This window comes from Strix aluco, chromosome 3 (genome assembly GCF_031877795.1).
Source record: "Strix aluco isolate bStrAlu1 chromosome 3, bStrAlu1.hap1, whole genome shotgun sequence".
Taxonomy (NCBI): domain Eukaryota; kingdom Metazoa; phylum Chordata; class Aves; order Strigiformes; family Strigidae; genus Strix; species Strix aluco.
Genome location: NC_133933.1, coordinates 74,257,161 through 74,281,976, shown reverse-complemented (window position 1 = coordinate 74,281,976; position 24,816 = coordinate 74,257,161). Strand labels below are relative to the sequence as shown.

Below are 24,816 nucleotides of genomic sequence, written 5' to 3'. Positions count from 1 at the left end.
ATTAAATTTTACATTATTTTATTAGTACAGCCTGGTCTGAAAATGTCAGTTTCCGTCAACACTTGTGGGATTTAAGCTCATTTAACCAATACAACATGAACATCAGATTTCCATCTACTTAGAAAGTTTCCTTCAGTCTCCAGTAAAAATACAGATTCTTGTTGCTTAGCATTATCCTGACTAGTATATTGAACATGTGTGAGTTGACAGGCAGTTCAGGAATTGCTTAGTTTAAGAGTTTAGTCTGAGTTATGCCCTGTTTCTTGATTGGTTATTGAAAACATATTAAGAACTCGACTGATTGGTGATAGTTAATATGAAAAATTAAAAGCAGAATATTGTGGTTTCTCTCTCTTGGTTTATATCTATCTTGTAGCATTAAGTGTGTAGTGTCCAAATTGAAATCTGATGCCTGTTTTAGGATGATGACTTAAAAGTAACTTTATGTTTTGCTGGGACTCAAGTGGCTTCCTTCTGAAAACAAAGACAGATGAGAAGCAAAAAATTTAAGAGAGGTTTGTGATATGTTTTCTCCACATTTCAAGTATCCATGTCATCCATTGATCCTGGATTGGTCAGTTTTTTTCAAGATGTATCTATGTCTCAAAAGCTTTTTAAGTAAATCTTGAGGTCAATATTGATATATAGCAGGACAAAAATCTATGGATTTATCAGTAAACTAATAAAGTCCAGGAAATTAACTTTGAGACATCAAGTCAATTTGTTTTGAATTAAAAGGCTGAAGTCTGAATTTCAATTCCTAGTTAATTATTGTGACAGATGTGATAACTTTAGAGCTGGAGTTCTTATTTAAGAAAGAAAAGGATCTTAATAATTTGTTTTCTGTTTCGCATACATGTTTCCCAGTCATTATAGGCTGTGTACCTCACAAAAGTTTTACTGCTAAAGTGGCTTGCTGAACATTACTCATCCTTTACAAACATAGGTGGTTAATTTATTTTATTTTTCATTATATATCATTGCCAGATACAAGGCATAAAAATCAACTAGCAGTGAGGTAATTTCTATTCCCCATTCCTTTCTTCCCATTTCTCAACCACGATCACAGTCCTTGTACCACTCACTTCATTTTCACCTTTGCCCTCAGTAACCAATATGTACCCCAGAATTTGGTCTTGTTCAGTCAGTTTGCCAAGTCTTGAACTAGGCTAGAATTATTGCCTTGTTGAACACAAGGTGTGACCTACCTAATATTAAGAATCTGGTCCTCTGTGCATATGGTTTTTGAAGACTAATTTGGGGTTAGCATGTTTAGAAATGATCTTTTGCATTTTTCTTGTCATTGAACTCTGTAAGCCGATGTCAATACACAAGGCAACTATGAAAGACTTTATATTTCAGAAAATGTGAATTAATAATTAATTTTATTTTTCTTGAAATAATTTTATATAGAAATTGCAAAACAGAAATCTGACCATATATGCTCATATACATACGATATTACTGTCAACATACACATTTTCCAAGATGAGGATGGGCTGCAAAATGGAGAGATTTAAATTATAAAGATGTATGAACTGTAAACTAATATGTTCTGACATTTCTCACAGTATCTCCTCTCCTGGTAAACTCAGCAGAGACACTGTACTGTCTCTAAGAAGGTGAGAGACATGCATATTTACATAATACATATTCCTTAATAAATTTTTAAACTTTAATATACAAGATGTCAAACAGAATATGCTGAATTTTACCTGCAAAGGCTTTGTAATCCACCAAGTCAAACATTACAATAGCTACTGCTGACCAGGTAACAATCAGAGCAACAACAAGAAGCCATGCTGCTGGTGAGCTGAACGTTGTCACGAGGTCTTCCGTAACTGATTTCTTGCCCACTTTCATGGATGATGAGGGAACGGATCCGTTCTTACCATCTATTATTGTTGTGGTTGTAGACATACGTCCTAGGAAAATAGTCAAAGCAGAGGAAATAGAATGTAACACTTGCAGCCTAAAAATCAAGAATATGAGTGTTTTGAAATTGCTCTGTAATCAGAATATTTAAAATAAGTGTAAATATTGCATTATTAAAGACAGGCTGTTGTGGTTTCTGGAAGGAGTTTTTCCTGAACTGGAGCCACTTTTAGTAAACTTAGTTTAGGAGCAAACCTGGTGAAACAGCCACAACCAGTCTTTTTGATTATAATATGACATTTTTTAGTCTGCCACAAATAGCTACAGACCTAGGAGAGTGATTGATGAAAGCATAAAATATTATTACTCTCCAAAGGACTGTCTTGTTACGGGCTGTAGGCCAGATTCTCAGGTGATGTGATTAAGTGTACTTCCATTGAATGCAATGGAGTTAATGCGTCTATGCCACTTGAGGTTTGACTGGATTCTGCTGCCAAGGACATGCATCAACGGCAATAGGAACGTATATACTCCATTTCATCTAACAGAAACACAAATTATTTACATGTCCAGTAGCCTTAAAAGTTGCAAAGAGGATTGTAGCAGATTTTTAAATATCTTTGTAGCATTTTTTACTTAATGAGAACATCTCCTGAGAAACAAGACTTACAGTTACAGAGCAGACTTAATTCCAGAAAGCACAGATTTGGTACTAGAAAGGTGAGTACGTATGCTAACTAAGTAAACAGTTGATACACATTAACTGTTTAACAGACAGTTAACGGTAGTGACTTAATCTACTTTTTCCTGGAGTATTAAGAAATGTTAATTCTGGACACAAACCAAAACGTGGTATCTGAAACCTGACCACTTTTGAAAGTTCTCAGGTTACACTTCTTCACAAAAGAAAGTAATAACCTAAACAATCTTGGTTGGTGTTTGTTTTCCAATATATACAATAACAATAGTAAAAATATTCATAGCTTCCCAGTCAAAAACAGTAGAAGAGCACAGTGTCTCCACTTAGCTTACTTTACAATATTTGTTTGTATGCTACTGTTAAAATATTCAACAATATGTTACATATGTTCCTGGTCTGGGTGATGTCACCAACTCTCCTAAATTAATGTCAGTGATTTCAGGGACCCTTGCCCACACAAAGGTCTGACATTTCAAAGAATCAGATGATGCCTGGTTTGCTCATACCTTTGCTTCTCACCCTGAGATCACCTATAATCTGCCACAGCAGACACGACCTATAAAACTGATAATTTTCTAGGATGATAGAGGTAAGGAAAGTGATGGAGCTACTTTATACAAAGATAAACAAATTTAGGTTCACTTTTCACATGGAAAATGCAAATATGCATTTGGAAACTATGAGTAGAGCTAAGGTACAATGTTGTTGAAGACTTTCAGATATTTGCCATTACAACACATATGTAACCTCTATTTGAAAATCATTATATTGAATCCTTAAAGATATAAATGAAGAAAGGATTAGTTCCTTGATATTACCCATAGGTACATATATTTATCCCTAAAAAAATATGGCATAACAGGTCTTCCAATCTTTATACTAATGAATATTGGTTTCATTCCTTTTTCTGTAGAAAGTGAGATCAATACTCTAAAGTGATACTGAAATGACCTTTATGTATCTCACACATATCTGTAGAGCTGGGAAGGACAATATTGGTATCAGAACTTCCCAAATTCTTAATCTGTCATATCCATAGGGTGTTCAGATTCATATCCTTAAACATTCTACATTTGTGTACTTCCTTTAGCTCTACCTTTTAAGCTTGCTTCTGCACAAGCATCCTGACACTGATCAGTGCCTTTCTTCGAACCCTGAAAAGCAGCTCTGCTACAGAGTAGTGCTGTATAAGCAGAACAAGATTGGCATATCACATGCGTTTTTTTACTTATTTGAAATTGAGTGTTATTTATAGAATGTTTATTCTGCTTATGAATAATGTTTATCCACTAAGATAGAATTTATATACTTTTTTAAAATATTATGAAAACATCACCACTTACATTTCTCCAAACATAAATTTTAGATCAAATATTTCACAGCAGGAGGAAAAATCTGCCAAGTAATAACTAGCAATAAAGATCAGCTACCTAAAGTCAAATTCAAAATCAATAGCATTTTGTTATCGTACTACATACAAAATGCAAATAATTTATATATGCAACAGGTCATAAATGACATATTACTCATTTTTTTCCCCTGGGGATATCAGTCAGAGTTTATGATGCGTAAGAGAATAGAAAGATACTGTCTCATCTTGACAAATCTGATTAGAACCACAGCATATCTCCAAGGACATACTAATGACAGATATTTGCACAGTTATAATACAAGCAATTAAAACATTATGTGTGTATATAGATATAGACTTATACATATAATTACCATTCAAAGGATCATTCCTGTAGGTCCGTGCTATGTGAAAATAGTTCCTTCCTACTTAGTATACCTATCTTTTCAAATTCAGGCTGCTGTGTACCTTCTTTGGTGAAGAAAATAGTTTCCCACAATTTATCAATCTGAGCAACACTGCAGAGACAAAGCTCAAATATGCTAAAAGGTTATCTATTGCATGCTTTTGGCTGCTGATATAGCCGAGTCAGATTTCCCCTTAAAAACTCAGGATGTTACACAATAAAATCACCACCGTTACATTCATTGAAGTGGGAGTCAACAGATATTGACTCAAATTTGACTGGAAATCAAGCTAAGAAAAATGCTGTTATACTGCTAGAGGTTCCACATGCAGGTGCTTGCAGTATGATTCAGGGGCCTTTTATTATCTTCAACAGCTGTAGCCAGGTTGAGCCAAAGCGCAGCTAGAGTTCAACCTGGCTACAGCTGTTAAAGACAATAAAAAATGTTTCTATAAATCCATTAACAACAAAAGGAGGATTAGGGAAAATCTCCCTCCTTTATTGGATGCAGAGGGAAACATAGTAACAAAGGATGAGGGAAAGGCTGAGGTGCTCAACTCCTGCTTTGCCTCAGTCTTTAGCAGTGGAACTGGCTGTTCCCTGGACACCCAGCCTCATGAGCTGGGAGACGGGGAGGGGAAGCAGAATAAGGTCATCACAGTTAAAGAGGAAGTGGTCAGAGACCTGCTACACCACTTGGAGGCACACAAGTCTGTGGGACCGGATGGGTTACACCCAAGGGTGCTGAAAGAGTTGGCAGATGTGCTCACCAAGCCGCTTTCCATGATTTATCTGAAGTCATGGCTAACTGAGGAGGTCCCGTTGCACTGGAGAGTAGCAAATGTAACACCCATCTACGAGAGAGGCAGAAAGGACAATCCAGGAAACTATAGACCTGTCAGTCTGACCTCAGTGCCAGGGAAGGTCATGGAGCAGGTCATCTTGAGTGTCATTAAAAGTCATATAATGGACAACCATGGGATCAGGCCTAGTCAGCATGGGTTTATGAAAGGCAGGTCCTGCCTGACACACATGATCTCCTTCTATGACGAGATGACCCAACTATTGGACAAGGGAAAGGCTGTGGATATTGTCTACCTGGATTTTCAAAAAGCATTCAGCACAGTTCCCCATAGAATTCTCATAGAAAAACTGGCTGCTCACGGCCTGGATGAGCCAACGGTCTGCTGGGTCAAGCACTGGCTGGATGGACGGTCCTAGAGAGTGGTGATCAATGGAGTTAAATCCAGCTGGTGGCCGGTCACAAGTGGTGTTCCTCAGGGCTCAGTGTTGGGTCCATTTCTGTTTAACATCTTTATTGATGATCTTGATAAGGACATAGAGTGTATCATGAGTAAATTCGCAGATGACACCAAGTTAATTGGGAGTGTTCATCTGCATGAGGGTAGGGAGGCTCTACAGAGAGACTTGGATAGATTGGATTGGTGGGCCAACGTTAACGGGATGAGCTTCAACAAGGCCAAGGGCCAGGTCCTGCACTTGGGCCACAACAATCCCATGAATCACTGCAGGCTTGGGAAGGTGTGGCTGGAGAGCTGTGAGGAAGAAAAGGATCTGGGGGTTCTAACTGACAAACAACTGAACATGAGCCAGCAGTGTGCCCAGGTGGCCAAGAAAGCCAACGGCATCCTGGCTTGTGTTAGAAATAGTGCGACCAGCAGAAGTAGGGAGGTGATAGTCCCCCTGTACTCTGCACTGGTGAGGCCACACCTGGAGTATTGTGTCCAGTTTTGGGCACCGCAATACAAGAGAGATATCGAGGTGCTGGAACGAGTGCAGAGGAGGGCAATGAAGCTGGTGAAGGACCTGGAGAACAAATCCTATGAGGAGAGATTGAAGGAGCTGGGACTGTTTAGTTTGAGGAGGAGAAGGCTAAGGGGAGACCTCATCACTTTCTACAGCTACTTGAAAGGACATTGTAGAGAGGTTGGTGCTGGTCTCTTCTCAGGTAATTAGTGATAGAACAAGAGGGAATGGCTTTAAACTGCAACAGAGGAGGTTCAGACTGGACATTAGGAAAAAAATTTCACAGAAAGAGTGGTCAGACAGTGGAATTGGCTGCCCGGGGAGGTGGTGGAATCACCATCCCTGGATGTGTTTAAGGGTCATTTAGATGAGATGTTGGGAGATATGGTGTAGGGGAGAACTTTGTAGAGTAAGGCTGATGGTTGGACTCGATGATCCCAAGGGTCTTTTCCAACCTGAATGATTCTGTGATTCTGTGAAAGGTCTCCAGTGTTGTTATAGATGCTTTATGATATCAGACACATCCTCATAGGACTGGCAGCATCATCTACAGGACAGTAACTTCTGAAAGAACCCAGACAGGATGTCCTAAACCACTGAAAATAGAGATTAGATTTTTATGTGCCAAGATACTAATATAATCTAAATTGTCTGAAGGAGTTTAGCTGAGGACTCCTGAGGAAGACATTTTTTGCTACTGCATAATCTCATGTGGGGTGGATTGCGTATTGATACCGCTGTAATTTCATGACTCCAAAAAGAAGAGGCAATAACACCAAGATGATTGCCTTTCCCCCTACAACCATTCTGTTACTGCAGTACCCATGGTGATATCCTGATGCTTTTCCCTGCCTGTTCCTTGCTTTGCAGTGCCCAGGTGTTGTGTGCATTTCTGTCCACGTCCTACCAGTGCTACCCTCCTCTCCAAACCTGAAGTGATGCTATTTAAACAGCTAGACCAGTAGAGAAAGAGGGGACCTACACACGTGCAATGTTTCCATCATTTCAGCCAGCACCAATTCTCCTTTTTCTCCGAAATGTGCCAAAGTTACGCAGAGCTCCTGGTCAACAGGTCAGTGGGACTTCAGGTGTCCAGTGGGGGAGTAAGAAAGGCATTTTTATTGCTTTGATATCACCTGATGGAGCCTACTGAGTTTTACAATTGACAGGGGCCAATCAACAACAGGTTAAAATCAGTCTTCTGAATTTCAGACATCCTTGCCACCCATATAATACACATATTCTCTCCCAAGACAAACTTAACTGTCTGTATTATAGCCAACCAGAATCCAAGTCAGTTTACTTTAGATGAACACTGCAGTGGATCAGAAGATTCATGATCAGCTCAGTTGTCCCTGTTTTGGAGGAGGCGACATCTATCAAAGGAGTGGAGGGTGCAACTGAAGGCTGTTACAATTTCAGCCATCCAATTTTAATCCACCACCAAATGTCTGCTAGCACCTCCTGGCACTTTGGGTTGTGATTGCTATTGATTTTCAATGAGGATGGGAATGTTAAAAAAGTTATATATATACTTCTATAAAAAGATTACTCTGGGGATATTTACCTCTGACTCCACATCACAATTTCTCATGCACACAGAACTACCCCATCAGGTCACAAATGTCACCTTTACATCAACAGATTGATTTGCTAAATTCCAAACAGCTAAAACTCTGAGATTTTTACTATTCCTCTGGTTTCAGAGTTGTCACTTAGGATACAATCTGAAGACCTATAGGGTCTCGTAAATATAAATAAACCTTGACAATTGGTGACAACTTTGAGGAGAACACTGTGCGATTTTCAGAGTCCAGATTGAGCTTGTAGTCCTGGCACCTTAGACAAAATACCCTTTGTATTTGTGAGCTGAGCTCTCCTTAAGGCATAGAAAGTATAGTAGTCCATGGTTAAGGATGGACAGGTGATTTTACAGTTTAGCAGCTATAACTTCCACTACCCCAGAAGGAAAACAAAACCAAACAAAAAATCCAAGCCAAAACAAAAAATACCCCTTCTCCATTCAGACTCATTCAAATGTAAAATAGTAATTTTCTGTATTTATGTTATTCCATAGTTATTTTATGTATAATAGTCCTTGTTCTGTCAATAGTACAAAAAAAAAAAAGTAAAATATTTAATGTGCAATGCCTTTTTAAGCTGGCCATATTAAAAACAGAGGGCTAGTCATGCTACTAAAAAAAAGAGGTTGTTCCCTTTTAAATAATAATATTGTTGCTAGGGTAATTCAGTTGGGATGTTAGAAGCCTCTGTGCAGTCTGCTCTAAATGAAAGAGCTGGAAGGTTTTGACTTGTCTGTTCCACTCCCCAGACAAACACTCCAATAAATAGGCTATAGAGTATTCCGGATTCAGATCATTAATGGCTCCTGTTCGACCTATTCCACTTCACTTGGAATATTTAAATACTAATTAAGGGAGTAGAAAAGAAAAAGAATGACTGTTTAAATCAACACTGTATGCTAAGCACCAGCTTGAGCCTTGGGCTTTAACCTGGTGACCTTATCAATCCACGACTGTTGCGATCATGCAGGCAGGAGTCTCAGCCTCTGGTAAGGAGGGTACTGCAGGGAAAAGAGGACAAGGGATTAGAACCCTTCAGTGAAGGAATGGGCAATGTATATATGATAATCTTCTACATTTTTCCAGGCCCAGCACATCACCCTTAGCAAGTCCACAAACCTCTGCAGCTCTCACAATAATCACCCTTTTCTCATGTGGGGAAAATGCTTTCTACCTCAGGAAAAGACTATACCTATGCCTGTTGTTCAGGAGATACTTATGCCTGACTGTGGCATCCTCCTCTTTTCATGTCTCTGCTATGGTTTCTGCAGCCTTGGCTTATACAAATGGAAAGTAGAAGACAGAATTTCTGCTGTGGTTAATAGTAGCTTGCAATAAGATATCAGTAACAATATGCTTTCCTGATGCGCTCTGCTGACTTTTGTCCAGAAAACTTTTCCTTCATCATAAATATGTAACCAATTTCCTAAGACTTCCATAGGCACATGGAGTTGAAAACCCTTCACTGGACTCAATTTTTTTGTCTCCTTTATACATGTATGTGGAAACAAAATGCTGAGCAGAGAGAAGAGAGACCCTCAGAAACCACTGTACACACCTGAACGGAGAACACCATCTTATCTGGCCAGCACCAGAGGCTGGGAGATACGGGTACCAGATGATGAGTAACAGAGTGCAGAACAGCTCAGAAAAGGAAAAGCAAGAGGAATTCAGCTGGGTAAAACCTTTTGCTCTCCTCCAAGTGCTGCTAAAGCATGTGATTACAGTAATTTAAAACCACTTACTATGGAGGATCTGTAGTCCTGGTAACCTTCAATAGGTTAGGAACCTAGTTAGATCCACTAATATGGATCATGTTTTATATTGGTAATACAAAGGCAAGACTCTTCCTAACACTGAAAGAAAAAGAGATGGAAGCAGTGAAAGACAAGTTAAATAGGCAAATTCAATTTATCTTTGAAAGCTCCTCTCCCTCATCATTATCTGCAACAGACTCTGAGTAGGACAGTGATCTACAGTTCAGCCCAGAAATACATGGCGAGCACCTAGTGTAGGTCTTCTAAGCATGAAGGAGCTTCTGCAAGCTGTTGAGCAGAAATGTGACAATTTTTAGGAAAGCTAATTTATTTAGTTGCAACATAAATCTCTTGAGATGGCTGACATTCAGCTATTTCTTTTCTTTTGTATCATATTACATGCCCATACGTATGAATGAATGAATGTAACTAACTAAAAGGGAATAATATATAAAAGGAGTTTCTGAAACCAGAATTTACAGACTTCTAAATTCATTGCACAGAGTACTGACGTGTTGCTCTATAGTTTATGTAATTAAAGTGCAAAGAGAAAAAACCTCTCAATACATATCATGCATGTATTGGCAAACTTCTCAAAATTAAAAGGTAGTCTTTCTGAGGACCAAAGGCTTAGAAAGCTGTGACTGGGATTGTCTGTGAGGGAACATTTGCAGATTTATTGGTGACTGATAGTTATAAAAATGTAATATTCTTTATGAAATGTGGAAAATAGGGTTGGAGATTATACAGCAACCAATTCTACATGACAAAAGAAATATAATAGAGATTATGGAGTATGGAGAGGATGGTGCATGAAAATTAACTGAACAATTGAATTCAGAAAAGCACTTATAATTACATATGGTGCTGTGCACTTTTTTAATTTCCTTTTCTGTTATTATATCTGTATTGGTTTTATTTTTGATCAATAGAGAGCATCTGATAATTTAAAGAAGTAAATCGTATTAATCTTTTTCATGCATTCTCTAAGAAATTATGTACACCATTCTTTTGATCTCATCGATTTCAATAAGAAGTTTGTAGAATAAAAGATACATCCTATCAAGACATTTCATTATTTACTTCAAAGAAAATATGTACTTAATATAGCATCAGTAAATAATATTAATAGCAACACTACTACTAATAAATACTATGAGGTGAAAACTAGAAGTTATTAATGCTGTTTTCTAAGGTATGATATATATTTTGGGATTGTAATAATCACTGTTTCTTAAGATACTGTGGTGGGTTGACCCTGGCTGGATGCCAGATGCCCACCAAAGCTGCTCCCCTCCTCAAGTGGACAGAAGAGGGAAAATATAATGAAAGGCTCACGGGTTGAGATAAGGACAGAGACATCACTCACCAATTACTGTCACTGGCAAAACAGACTCAGTTTGGGGAAATTAGCTGAATTTGTTACCAATGAAATCAGAGTAGGATAATGAGAAATAAAACCAAATCTTAAAAACACCTCCCCCCCACCCCTCCCTTATTCCTGGGCTTAACTTTACCTCCAACTTCTGTAACTCTTCCCCCTGAGTAGTGCAGGGGTATGGGGAATAGGGGTTGCAGTCAGTTCATCATGCATTGTTTCTGCTGCTCCTTCCTCCTCAGGGGGAGGACTCCTCACAGTGTTTCCCTGCTCCAATATGGAATCCTTCCCATGGGAGACAGTCCTTCACCAATGTGAGTCCTTATCACAGGCTGCATTTCTTCAGAAACTGCTTTCATGTGGGTCCCTCCCACAGGGTGCAGTCCTTCAGGAACAGACTGCTCCAGTGTGGGTCCCCCATGGGGTCCTGCCAGCAAACCTGCTCCAGCATGGGCTCCTCTCTCCATGGGTCCACAGGTCCTGTCAGGAGCCTGCTCCAGGGTGGGCTTCCCACGGGGTCACAGCCTCCTTCAGGCACATCCACCTGCTCCAGCATGGGGCCCTCCATGGGCTGCAGGTGGAGATCTGCTCCACTGCTAACCTCCATGGGCTGCAGGGGCACAGCCTGCCTCACCATGGTCTGCACCACAGGCTGCAGGGGAACCTCTGCTCTGGAACCTGGAGCACCTCCTCCTGCTCCTTCTTCACTGACCTTGGTGTCGGCAAAGTTTTTTCTCTAACACATTCCCATTCTTATTTCTGGTTGCAGTTCTGCAGGGTTTTTTTTCACCCCTTAAATACATTATCACAGAGGTGCTACCATGGTCACTGATGGGCTTGGCCTTGGCCAGCAGGAGGTCCAACTTGGAGCCAGCTGGCATTGGCTCCATCAGGCACAGGGGATGCTTCTAACAGGTTCTCACAGAAGCCACCCATGTAGCCTCCCCCACCTTGTCATGTAAACAATGCAGGTACAGTACACTACCATATGTTATGTAGTAAAAAAAACAAAGTAAAGAATCTCTGAAGAAAATAGTTTAACTAATTAGAAAACCCCCATAACTCTATGAACAGAAAATTACTTTCCAATCATGTACAACCATATTATGATAGGGACTGGGCAACTGCATGAAAGAAAAAAGGACTTTTGAATACAAAGACATAATCTCTGACTCAGGAATTTCCTTTATTTCGTATCCCTAAATGCTGAGCCAGTATTCTGGCAGGGCAGGAGTTAAGCATTTAATGCCTGAGCTGATAGTTTTTTCCTCAGCCAGTGGCTGCTGCTGAAGACAAGATAATGCACCAGCTGGACCAATTCTCTAACATGTTGGCTGTTCTCATGTTCTTGCTGACCTTATTTTTGTCAAATAATACCAAATAAACATCAAAGTCAAAGAAAAATCCATTTTTAACAATATTTTATTTCTGTTATTTCTTCCCTCTTGCTTTTTATTTGCCATGCTACTTGTATGGAAACAGAATCTTTTCATTTTGAGAACCTGCTGCTCATACCCTAGTCACAATCATAATTCTTCCATTCTGACATGACAACCATTTCCATGTCAATCTATTGTGAGGATTATGATGATTCTAAATGGGAGGGGAGCAGCAAGAACTTTTAAGAAACAAATCGACTATTTTTATGCAAATGGCCTTTATAATAAAAAGGAAAAATAGAGAACGAATGGCAGGATTTTTTTTGCACATGGTACGATTTTTCAAAACCTGCTGTGAAGTGCTAGTGACTCTAAACAAAAGAAATATGGAAAACTCAAAAACTAAGATCCAATGTTTTAAAATAAGTTTCTTACTATATTTTGCTCTTTCTTATATAATGCATTGTATACCTGGTTTATATCACTTTTTGAAATAATTAAACAGCTGAAGCACAGCAGTTCATCATACTCCAAGAATATCAAATCAAAATACTTCCAAACCCCACATTTTTCCATCTAGCTACAATAATTTGAATACATGGATCTGATTTTGTTTTTTCTGAGAACAGCTACAAAGATTACTTTAAAGATACTTTTATGTCTGTAAGAAATTGGTTGTATCTCATGTAACAAGCTGGCATACGTGGTTAACACCTTGCCATGCAGATTCAAATGATGGATCAGAATCCTCTGAGGGCAATCTGGACTTCACCCTCACAAAAGCCCTCCTGATTAAGGGGAGAAATCCAAGTCGTAGCAATTAAGGATGGTTTGTCTAGAAAACTTAGAGTATGGAATGGGATACTAGGGAAGGAAGTCTTCTATAGTCAGGAAATTCAATTTGCTCTAGCAACAAATGTAAATGACGAAAAAGATCTACAGAAAATTTTGAAAAGGAGTAAGGATATATAACTGAGGAAAGGTCTCTTTATTCCAGATAGATTTCCCCTGCAGTGAAGAGTGGGAACAAAAATCTCACCAAACACTCCCTGGCACCACCACCACAAAAAAAAAAAAAGTTGATGTTTGTGAACCTAATAGAGGTAACATCTGCATTTTGGGTAATGCATCTTTGGATCCTGTTGAAGAAATACTAATACTAGCTATTACTTGTTCTTGAATAGGCCAAGGTATGAACTATATTATTAGATAAATTACATATGAAGAAGAAGAATTCTACCTATTTGTACAGAACTTTAAGGAGGGGAAGTCGAATACAGTTTTAGTCATATCTCAATTACACTGTATTTTAAAATATGATCAGCAGTAAAATAAGTTAACTCCTCTCATCTAACATACTAACTGTTGACTTCAGAGAGCCCAGTTAGGTCAGCAGATGTCTGCAGGATCTGGGAGCCCATATCTCATTGAAAATTCATGCAAGGAGTCCTAAATCACTTGAAAAGTTGTACTTCAGTGATTTGGAGCCAAATTTCCATCTTTCCTTACATGTTTGAATTTCATAGTCTAGTAGAGCATTGGTCGATACTTCAAATTAAGTGGAGGAAAATTTGTCTCATATACTGTTGCAAGGAAGTGTAAAAAATGCCTTCATTTCTTTCCAAAATTGCTTCTAAAGAACATTATGCCCATACAACCTTTAACCTTCTCTCTCTGTATGGTTGTTTCTTGTGTGCGCATGTATTTCAAAGAACTTTTACGTTATTTTGAATATTCAAGTACAACAGACACAGAAGGGATTAGTGGTTCGGTAGTAGTTAAAAGACCTTTGTTGTTGAGCCTGCTTAAATAGTCTTATATGTCTGATTGTATTGCAGACATTTTTGCAATAATTCATATGTGAAACGACTTTAGAAAGAAAAGTAAGGGAAGCCCTAAGGACCAGGTTTAAAAGATAACAGGTTTTACTGGGAAATTTTATAGATCATTTTACTTACAGCTATATCACTTTGTGTAGCAATTTCTTGGGAACATAGCAGACCACAGGGGTTAACAATAATCAACACAGAAGAAATTACTTCTATAAAATCAAAACTGCAGGAAGTACAGTTGATAAGAACAAGAAAAGTGTCATTTACTGCAGTTTAAAACAGTGACCAAGCATGTCAAAGGCACATTGAGCTGCTCCCTTTGCAAGAGGCAGTAGACTTCGCCTTTTCATGATCTGGAAGTTGGACATTTAGATTTTTCTCTTTGAAATAACTCTTCAGTTTGATATGTTTTTTACATTTTCTTTTAGAAATGCTGAGATTTGTTGAAAAATCTAATGCTTCATTTGCAGCTTCTCAGTATGCAGATGAGATACAATGTAACTGAATTTGTAACACTCAATCCTAAACTATCAGCACACTGAAAAATGCATTATTTATTTGGTTCCACACCTGAATTTGTTTACTGATCAGTGTTAATACCTTCCCTTCTTTGTAATCAAATTGGTGCTCTAAAACAGTAAAAAGTTTTACCTTCCTGTTCATCTTAGAAATCTGACATTTCAGAAAGAGATGCCAAAGGGATATTTAGACATACTGTTAGTTGATATAAGCTGAGGGGTACATCTTATCTTTTAAAATGTCAAAATGAAGGCTGGAGGAAAATGGTTGTCATTTATCTTTAAATAGTATGAAACCTTCTGAAGCAAGAGCACTGTATGCGTTCCTCTTGTTACTTGTTTTTGGAAACTCAACTCTACACATCCCTGAAACCTTCAGAGGGGATTAGAGAAAAACTGACTTTTTTTTTTTATTATGGAAAAAAAGAAAAAATTCTGTTCCCATCTGTAAAATAATGATAGTCTAATAAATATTGAAAGTCAGTAGAATAAACAGTAGGTTACAAATATCTCTGTCTTCACTCTGGACAAGTATACCACCTCTGGTGGAACTACCATTATCTCTCAAATATATGTATCTAGGAATGATTAATAAGATTATTTGCTTGATGTCATTTATTCCAAGCTAACCTGACAGTGGAGGTAGGACCAACTTTACATGTCTTAATGGACTGATATCTACAGACTCTAAAAAAGTAGTTCTAGCAATAATTCGTTCTACTCTCCACAACTTATGGTGCAAGCAGTGTCTCACATCGCAAGTCTGCCAAGTCTTCCATATGGAGCTATCCAGTCATTACAGCACTTAAATATGGAGATCACCTCATGCATAGTTTGCATGTATATATGCATAAGTCATATTGAAGAGACTTGGTCCCAGCTGTCGTCTTACCAGAAACAGAAGAAAAAGGCATTTTTAGCCAACAAGAATACAGAAACTGCTATACTAAGAGTTATGCAGTAAATATATATATATATTGAAAAGACTTTGCTAAAAAGTGGAGAGACAAAATTCCTCATCTGACAAAAGGGAAAAACTAAAACAAGTGCTCATGGCAATTCAGTCATCTATGTCACCGATATATCTCATCTGTAAATGACAATTTACTATGAAACTTCATTGCAGGTTGTGCTGTCTGGGAGACAGAAAACAAAGGGATCCACTGAAGAAAACTATTATGTGACTTGCAAAGTAGTATAACCAATTTAATGAGAGATAGTAGTTAGCTATAGTAAACAGGAACAGATGAACTAAGATCTATCTTCTGTCAGGGAGTTATTTTCTAATAAATATAATAGTACTCCATCTGTATAGTTACAGAATAACTAAAGGCAATTCCACTACATAGGCACCTAAAATACTAGGGAAACAAGGCTTTCTGAAGCTTACTTTGAAACTTATGGGGCTATGAAAATATACCCTCAGAATGGTTTCTGACATATTATTCTCATTCAGTGTATGATCCCATAAGAAAAGCATTCTAGGAAGTAGTGGCAGTCATGATAGAAACAGTTCCTCTGAAAGTTTTGGTTTGTTTTTTCTTTTCCTCTTTTTTGCTCTGGAAGAATCCTTTGGAAAATATCCATTCAGTTTTAGAGTATGAGAAGGCTCTTGAACTGACACTCAGGAATAGAATTCAGTGTTTAGGTAAAAGTTAATGGTGTGTTTTATCATTTTCTTTTTGCAGTACTGATTCCAAAAATGGTAATCTGAAGTTGAGTTTTAACCTTGATAGACTAAATTAATATTATCAGTCATCTCTGATTTTTATTTGGAAATAGGTGTGATATCTATGGGCAGCTGAGACACATAGGATATGCTTTCATGTAAGAACAGTTGATCTTTGTTGAGGGTACATATTCACAATACATCTGTCATCTAAAATGTGTTCTGAGATTCTCAAGAACTGGGAAATCTTTACATTACCTTACAAAGGTTTCTTTAATAGAAGCTTATGCCAGATACTCACATCTTAGAAGAAAAATTTATTTCAAATGAGTATTAAGTATCTGGAGAAAATGGGATATTTCTGAGACTACTGAGACCCATTCTAAGTAGCAAAATCTTTGACCAAGTAGGAAAAAGTCCCTGTGCCTGCCCTTACCCACAGTCATTCCTAAACAAGTTATCATCACTTACCCATGCCTTAAACCTTTTTATTCAGGATTATACCCTGGTTAACTTTTGGAATGTGTGAAAAACTTGTCAACTCAAGTTTGATGAGGAAATATCTCTACATAGTATTCATGTACAGGTATAGAGTCATAGGTATCTTTTTTTCTTTTCTCTTTTTCTCCCTATGCAGATATTTTTATGGCACCTCATCTACACACTGAAAAGAAGGAAAACCAAGAAGATGTAGGATTCCTTGAAGGTTACCTGAGGAAAAAACAAAATCACTTCAGTAATCATATCCATTCTCTGCATCCTTCCTCCTGTCAGCCCAAATCAATCACCACTTGTCAGTAGAACAAGGTTGTGACCAGATTTTAGAAATTGTTAGTGATACCTGACTTTTATCCACAGGTAAATTATCAGTAAATGAGACTATTAGTGAGTCTGTCTGGTACCCATCCTTAAGTCTGGAGGACTTTTAATGTTGCTAATTTTCACACTCCCACATGCTGAACAAAGAAGAGTTGCTCAACAACACAATGAACCACTACAGATTGGTTTAGGGACTCTTGCTTCTGTGACTTGGAAATCAAGTCCCAAACCCTCCTTATCTATTATAAGGGACTGGAGATTGACCTACAATTTAAATCTTCCTATCACACCTCTTCAGATCTCTGCAGAGTAGATGAGATGATAAAATAATAAAGACCTCAGATGACCACACAGATATGAGATTCTGAGTGTTCTCTAATTTAACCTAGTGATAAATGCCAAGAGGTTGTTACCTGGCTATGTTATTTAACTCCAGAAATTAAATCATTCTCTTTAATAATTCCTAGAAATATCCCTCACTAGACACTGAGATATCCATGTGGCATATAAAATAAAACTTGCAATTATGGGCAAGTCAGGATTAAAAGATGTGCACGGGTAAGTACAGTTCCATACCTCTCCACTGCTACTTGTTCTAAGAAACTATGGAATCCAAGTTTGGCTTTTGGGGGTCAGCTATGACTCTCTTCTTGCAAAAATGAGTGCATGAAAAACAATGCTTTGATGTGTGCACGTAAAAATGTTATTTATTCCCAAACTCTGAGTGAAGTTACAATTTCTACATCAACTCTAACTTGAAATGTCATGTAAATTGTATGATAGCCATGGAAATATGCATGGAAGATACCAAGAAGTGCAAGATTATTAAAGTAAATTTTTTTGGTGGGTATTATATTAATGTTATTATATGGGCAGGATATTTTCTTTGCTTAGTCTTTTCTGGTGTATAATAATGACATTATATAACTTTTGTGATTTACAGAGAAAGAATTGGCAGAATTATCAACTGATGAATGTAGCTCAAGATTTTTCTTTCCTACAAAAGATGCTAGCTTATTTTCCCACCTGACACAGTAAATCCAATTCCAAAATTAATTATTTTTTCAAGTATATATGGCACATTCTGTATTAATGATTTCCACATAAAGCAATAGTGACATAATTTTAAAGCAAATTTTTTTTCGCTGAGCACAAAATTGCCAACATCAGTACAGAACAAGTTCCTAATGTTGTGAACATAGTTTTTGTCAAAATTAATTTGCTGAATCATAAAATTTAAAATGGCTTTTTCCCTACCTCCTTGAAAATGAAAATATTTATCCACATAAAATCTATAATGCCTGAGGAGGATGTTTTTGGTATAGGATTCAGGCCTTAGAAAGGAAAAAATAATTTTGATCCATGGTTTAATTGTTAAAAGACTAGAGAAGTGACACCTTAATCTTGAAAATTATTCATATGAAAGATTTAAGGAGGTGACTGGTGACAGCTAACATGGCTTCACAAAGGGTAAATCATGCCAGAAGAATTTGGTGGCCTTCTATGACAGGATTGCAGCGTAGGTGGATAAGGGAAGAGCAACTGATGTGAAGTGCTAAGGCTTGGACAACTGGCCCAAGCCAGAGTTGACCTATAGATGAATCCTGTATATTTTATAACTGATAGCCATTGTGCTAATAGGTATTACACTAAGTTATAACAGACTACCTATCTGATGTGTATTGAAGCCTGAACGACAGGCCCTGAGCCGAAACTGCTCAGTATGTAATCATTAATGAAATATGCATGGAAGATGTAGCTATCTTGAATGTATCTTTATCTTTCTTTGTGTGTGGATAAGATAACAGGGTCATGGACACAGTTGTCTGGCCCTGTGACCTGATGTGTGACCTTGCTTATAATCCAATTAGATAAGGAGGGAAACTCCCTTAGCTTCTCCCTTGAGCCCTGGCCAGGCTCTGGGGGAATCTAATGTGAGATTGAAACCAGATATTTCCACTTAAAACAAAGGTGCCAGCTATTCTGGCTTGCTGATTTTTGGTATATAGGGCTGGACCCGCTTGCAGCAACTTTGGATGCCTCACCTACGGGTGGACGCACTGCGTAGGATTTCCCACTTGCCAGGACAGGCTCTCCAAATCCTCGCTGTAACCGGGGCTCCCCAGCGACTGCGGATCTGGATGATGGTAACGTATGCAAGCGGTGATGGATCTTTCTTAATCACTATTCTCTCTCTCGTAGTAATGATTTGATGCATTACCCTGTGTTTTCTTATTTAAGTGCACTATTCTGTCTTTTCTTACTGTATGTTTTCTGTATTATTCTGTTACATTATTTAGTTATTTCCAGTAAAATACACCTGCTCTTTTCACTCTGGTGTCTGAGTTTAATTGATATCCCCTAATCAGCAAAACACTGATGTCATTCACCTGGACTTGTGCAAAGCATTTGACACTGTCCTGCACAATATCCTTGACTATAAATTGGAAAGACATGGATTTGATGGATGGACCATTTGATGGATAAGGAATTGGCTGGATGGTTGCACTCAAAGAGTTGAGGTCAACAGCTCAATGTCCAAATGGAAAGCAGTGACGAGTCGTGTTCCTCAGGGATCGGTATTGGGACCAGCGCTGTTTAACATCTTTGTTGGAGACATGGACAGTGGATTGACTGCACCCTCAGTAAGTTTGCTGACAATATCAAGCTGTGTGGTGCAGTCAACACGCTGGAGGGAAGGGAGATGCCATCCAGAGGGACCCTGACAAGCTTGAGATCTTGGCCTGTGCAAACATCATGAAGTTCAACAAAGCCAAGTGCAAGGTCCTGCACATGGGTCAGGGCAATCCTGGGCTGCATCAGGAGGAATGTGACCATCAGGTTGCAGGAGGTGATTCTGCCCCTCTACTCTACCTTTGTGAAATCCCACCTGGAGTACTGTGTCCATATCTGGTGTCCTCAGCATAAGGACATGAACCTGTTCAAGCAGGTCCAGAGGAGGCCATGAAGATGATCAGAGGGTTGGAGCACCTCCCTTATGAAGACAGGTTGAGAAAGCTGGGGTTGTTCAACATGGAGAAGAGAAGGCTCCGGGAAGAGTTTATAGCAGCCTTCCAGTAACTAAAGGGGGCCTCCAACAAAGCTGGAGAGGGACATTTTACGAGGGCATGTCATGACAGGAAATGGCTTTAAACTGGAAGAGGATAGATTTAGATTAGATGTAAGGAAGAAATTCTTTCCTGTGAGGGTGTTGAGACACTGGAACAGGTTGCCCAGAGAAGTTGTGGCTGCCCCCTCCCTGGAAGTGTTCAAGGCCAGGTTGGATGGGGCTTTGAGCAGCTTCGTCTAGTGGAAGGTGTCCTTGCCCATGGCAGGGGGGTTGGAACTAGATGATCTTTAAGGTCCTTTCCAACCCAAATCATTCTAGGATTCTATGATTTAATTGTAGGCTAACAGTCCTTTAAACTTATTCAGTGGCAGGTAAGACAAAAATCTTCTCTGAATTCAAAGATATCTAAAAGAGAAGATGATTTATTTTTAATATCTATCTATATATTGGAGTATGTCTAAAATATCTATCCTACTTACATTAAGCTTCTAAGCATATTACACAAAACGGGAAGAATACCTGTTTTGATAAACCTATGTACAATATACATGAACTAAATATAATCTCTATTGAGAGACATATTTGTGAAATTTTTTAAACAATATAAGATTCCAAATTCTAGAAAACAAATTCAAACTACACATGATTATGCAGAACATAGAATTCTGCAAAATTGTAATTAATTTTAAATCACTCTCATTGCATTTTTCTAACTAGCACTGGCATAGAAATGGAAGAAAAGTGCTGAAACATCTCTGAGTTGCCCTTTCTAGTCACCTCTCTGGCCTACACATGGATGGTGCATCCATTTACTTACATTTGATATAACATTTCTGAAATTCACAGCCTCTTTCAATTCCCATGTCTGTATTAAAACAGTAGACTGGGACAAAATAGGGGTCCACCTTATCTGATTATGGAAGACTAATTAACATATAAGTAGCAGAGCAGTCCTCAAATCTCAGGGATACATCTTAGAACATAAGAAAACCTTTCCACCTTTTTAATGGCATAATCAGTCCAAAAAGCAGTCATAATGTTGAAGTCTCACCTCAGTGCAGTTTAAAAGATTTTATTCTGAGTTTAAAAAAGCCTCCATCTTGAGGTGGCCCCTCCATGTTTTTATTGCTAACTGGAACAGAAAGTGAGCTACACCAGGGAAAAATTTTGACCTGGTTGGAATGAGTTTCCTTATTTTCTCCATAGATTCTAAATCAAATAATCTTTACCATCTTCTGTAAACATGCACAAAGTCATCGCAAAACCATTCAGCTCTCATTTGCAAGCTGTAACACCTCCCCACAGTCTCTGTAATAGCAGATCCATATAGTAGGAGATCCAGTAATCCTAGCAACAGCAGGTGCTACAAAGTTTCCACCCAGCTCAAGTGCCTTCTATGAACATCAGACACTTGCAGGACCTCTGTAATGTTCCTGGCATCCTGCCCCAACCTTAGCTGTTTTGTGCTTCACTCCCTGACTCTCATGGTGATAGGAAAAGAGAACAAAGTTTCATACCTGTGCCTGAAGTTCAACGATGATGACTGAAAAGGATATTTATACATATTTGTCCTGATTACATCCCATTCTCTTTCATCTGACAGAAAAAACCTTTTGCTCCATATCAATGAAACAGAGACAGCAGATGAAAGGACATTTTTCAGCCTGGTATTGCTTTCCAAACTGCCTGTGCTATATTCACAAATCTTCTAGTGATGCTCAAACATGTCCATATAAACACAATGTTTTCCTATTTACTAAACCTTCACATAGTCTCAAGTCATATTCAAAATGTGCAATTCTATTCTGGGTATTTTTATAGATCCCCAAATCCAGATTTATTTGCTCCTAGTCTTCTAACATTTATCTTCCCTCCAGCTCACACTCTGATTTAAGGCCATACTATTTTCATTTGAAGGAGAAGAAGTGAGGGACCAATTAAGTGAGGAGTGAAGGATGTACAGGAAGTCTGGCAGGAGACAGAGCTGAACCCGCATCTTCTGTTTTCACTTCTGGCTCATTGCTCCTCTACATTGTGTAATGTTTAAGCTAAATATATGATAGGTCCTCTGAGTGTAGTTGTCAACTTCTTTACCCATCTTTTCAAGGGATTTATACACATTCAGCATGTATAAAAGTTTCTTGAAATCTTTCCATCTTGGATTTTGAGAGTACCAAAGCTACTGCTACTTTCTAATTTCAGGAAACTTTAAAGCAATTCTCTGATGTTTATTTAATATTAATACAGTAGTCTCAACTCATAAATTTGTCAGTATAATGAAAAGAGATAGAGATGTCCTCTGCAGATGTAGAAGTTGATAGTTTTTTTCTAAATTTTTAAGAAAGCTTTCGAGACCTACTTAGTTATTCTCTATACATCTTTGCAAGAATTTGCCGGCTGCTATATTCTGGTCAAAAACCTATTCATCATCTAACCTTTCTTTATTAATTTCCTTTTCTCTTATATCAATAGAGTGCAGCTTCAGTTGTAATTAGATAAGTGTTAATAAATAAAAAATGCATACTTTCACATTTATTGAAGATGAACATTTACATTACAGTCGATATTTCAGCCTTACAGCTTACATTGACTGTATTCTTATGGTCGTGTAACTGATAATCTTTCACTCATGAACACAATTCATCCCAAAAAAAGTACAATACATTCAGAATGTTATTAAAGTGTTATGGTGGAAGGCAAGAATAGACACAAAATGTATCTAAAATAATTGAATGACTACTAATGAATATCATTCACAACATGAAATAGAAGTAGGCCATAAGACATTGTACTATACTTGCTATAACTTTTCTTGGCTTTTTATTTAAGGCAGTGCTTTATTTAAACCTTAGGCCAGTTGCCACATAGGAAGTGAGAAAGAATGTACAGGATGATGTTCTTAAAGAACTCTACTACATACTGTAGAGAATCCTGTGTGCTCCCCAGGACCTGTGCAGTCAGGCTACTTTTGAACAGGTAAGTGGAGAGAAAATAAAGTGTCTTTATGGTTCTCCACCACTAGGAACTGTAACAAAAGGTTTGCACCACCTAACCAGGCAAATAAGACTTAAATAAGACATGAGTCTTATTTTACAGCTGAGCCTGTTTCCAAGTCCAGATCAACAGTTCATTCCTGCTCATCCTGCTGATCAGGGCAGGAGGGGTATTGTTGACTTTTAAGGGACATTCATGAGATATCTGTTGTGAGAGAGAGCTGGAACATTTTCTTTGTCACTGAATGGGCAGGTACAGGTTAGATCTTCTTCCCTCCATTTCCAGAAATTCTCAGACCTGGCTACAGACTATGACCTGACAGAGTCCCTTGGGTATTCATTCCTCAGAGAGAGTTTTTCCCTAGAAAACCAGTACACAAATGGCCTTGGAAGACCATTAAACATCAGGGGCTTGTTAAAGTCACCATTTCTGTGATCAAGTGCTGAAAATGTTGATAACAAGTCTGCAATTATAAGTGTAAGATCTACTTGTCATGGGAAAGTACTGTCAGGATTTATATCATGTGCAGTGTAGTTCTGTCCCAGCTGATACTTCAATTCACATCACCTTTAGTCAGGAGCTACTTCTCTGCAGAAAGAAGTATAAATTAAAAAGAGTTAGAGTGCTGAAGCACTTGCAGATTCATATAGTGGAAGTCTGGGCAGGTAACTTTTATACAGAATAAATTCAGATGATACCTTTGGAAGTGCACAAGCTATGAAAATGGTATTTGTACAAGAGATCTACTGAAAATTAATAGTCCATGTGTTGGGAAGTTCATGTTATTCATATCTATGTTAAAAATTGTTCATGAAATGCTAGTTATAACAAAATACAGAATAATTTATGATTTCCTTATCTCCCCACTTTGTCATCCTAGGATCTAAGCAAGTTGGAAACACAAAACACAAGAAATGTTTCTGCTACCAAAAGTGAATCAGCAACTTAGTAACAGAATCACAGAATCACAGAATAATCAAGGTTGAAAAAGACCTTGAAGATCATCTAGCCCAACCATTAACTTAACACTGACAGTTCCCAATTACACCATATCACTAAGTGCTATGTCAACATGACTCTTCAACATCTCCATTTCTCTGTCTGCAGAATGCACAGAATATTCTAAAGTACATTAATGATGTATCTCATGTTTAATTTATATTTACTTAAATACAGCACACTCTAAAAGACAATGTACATACTTTGGGTATTGCTTACATTCAGAGATGAGAACTGAGAACAGAAAGAGGAACACTAGAACACAACAAGGACTTCACAGGCTTTTGTAACCACTCATTTTTTTTACCACACTTTATGCATTTTTGTCTGTTTTGATACCTATTCTTTTGAAAAAAAAAAAAAGTATTTGGTTGGTTGGTTGGTTGGTTGGTTGTTTTTCAGGTTAGAGATTGATCTCCATATTACATAGTGAACTACAGGCCGTTCACCATGTATCTGAGAAAATGAGTAGTGAAGGGTGGGAAGAAGTTCTAGGAAATTTTCTAGGGAATTACTAATACAAGTTTCATTTCACCGTTCCTTTCTAATTCTTAAAACAGGGACCTAATATTAATGATAATAATTTGTTATGTCCTGTGTGCCTATATGACCAGGAATTTAGACTTCTGCACAATATTTTACAGACATCCTACAGGACAAGAGGAAAGGTTTCCCTTCCTGCTTATTCATATAAACATAGAAAAACAGAGAGGTAGAAT

General features: G+C 38.0%; 1 protein-coding gene across 6 annotated transcripts in view; it reads right to left on the bottom strand.

Annotated features, from left to right (window-relative positions):
- TRDN (triadin) overlaps nt 1-24,816 on the bottom strand; it is a 244,571-nt gene that overhangs the window by 201,059 nt on the left and 18,696 nt on the right. For all 6 annotated transcript variants that reach the window (XM_074819208.1, XM_074819204.1, XM_074819207.1 and 3 more), the window contains one exon: nt 1,716-1,925. In XM_074819208.1, the coding sequence (XP_074675309.1) occupies nt 1,716-1,920 (205 nt within the window). In that variant the 5' untranslated portion in view covers nt 1,921-1,925. The remainder of the gene's footprint in view (nt 1-1,715; nt 1,926-24,816) is intronic.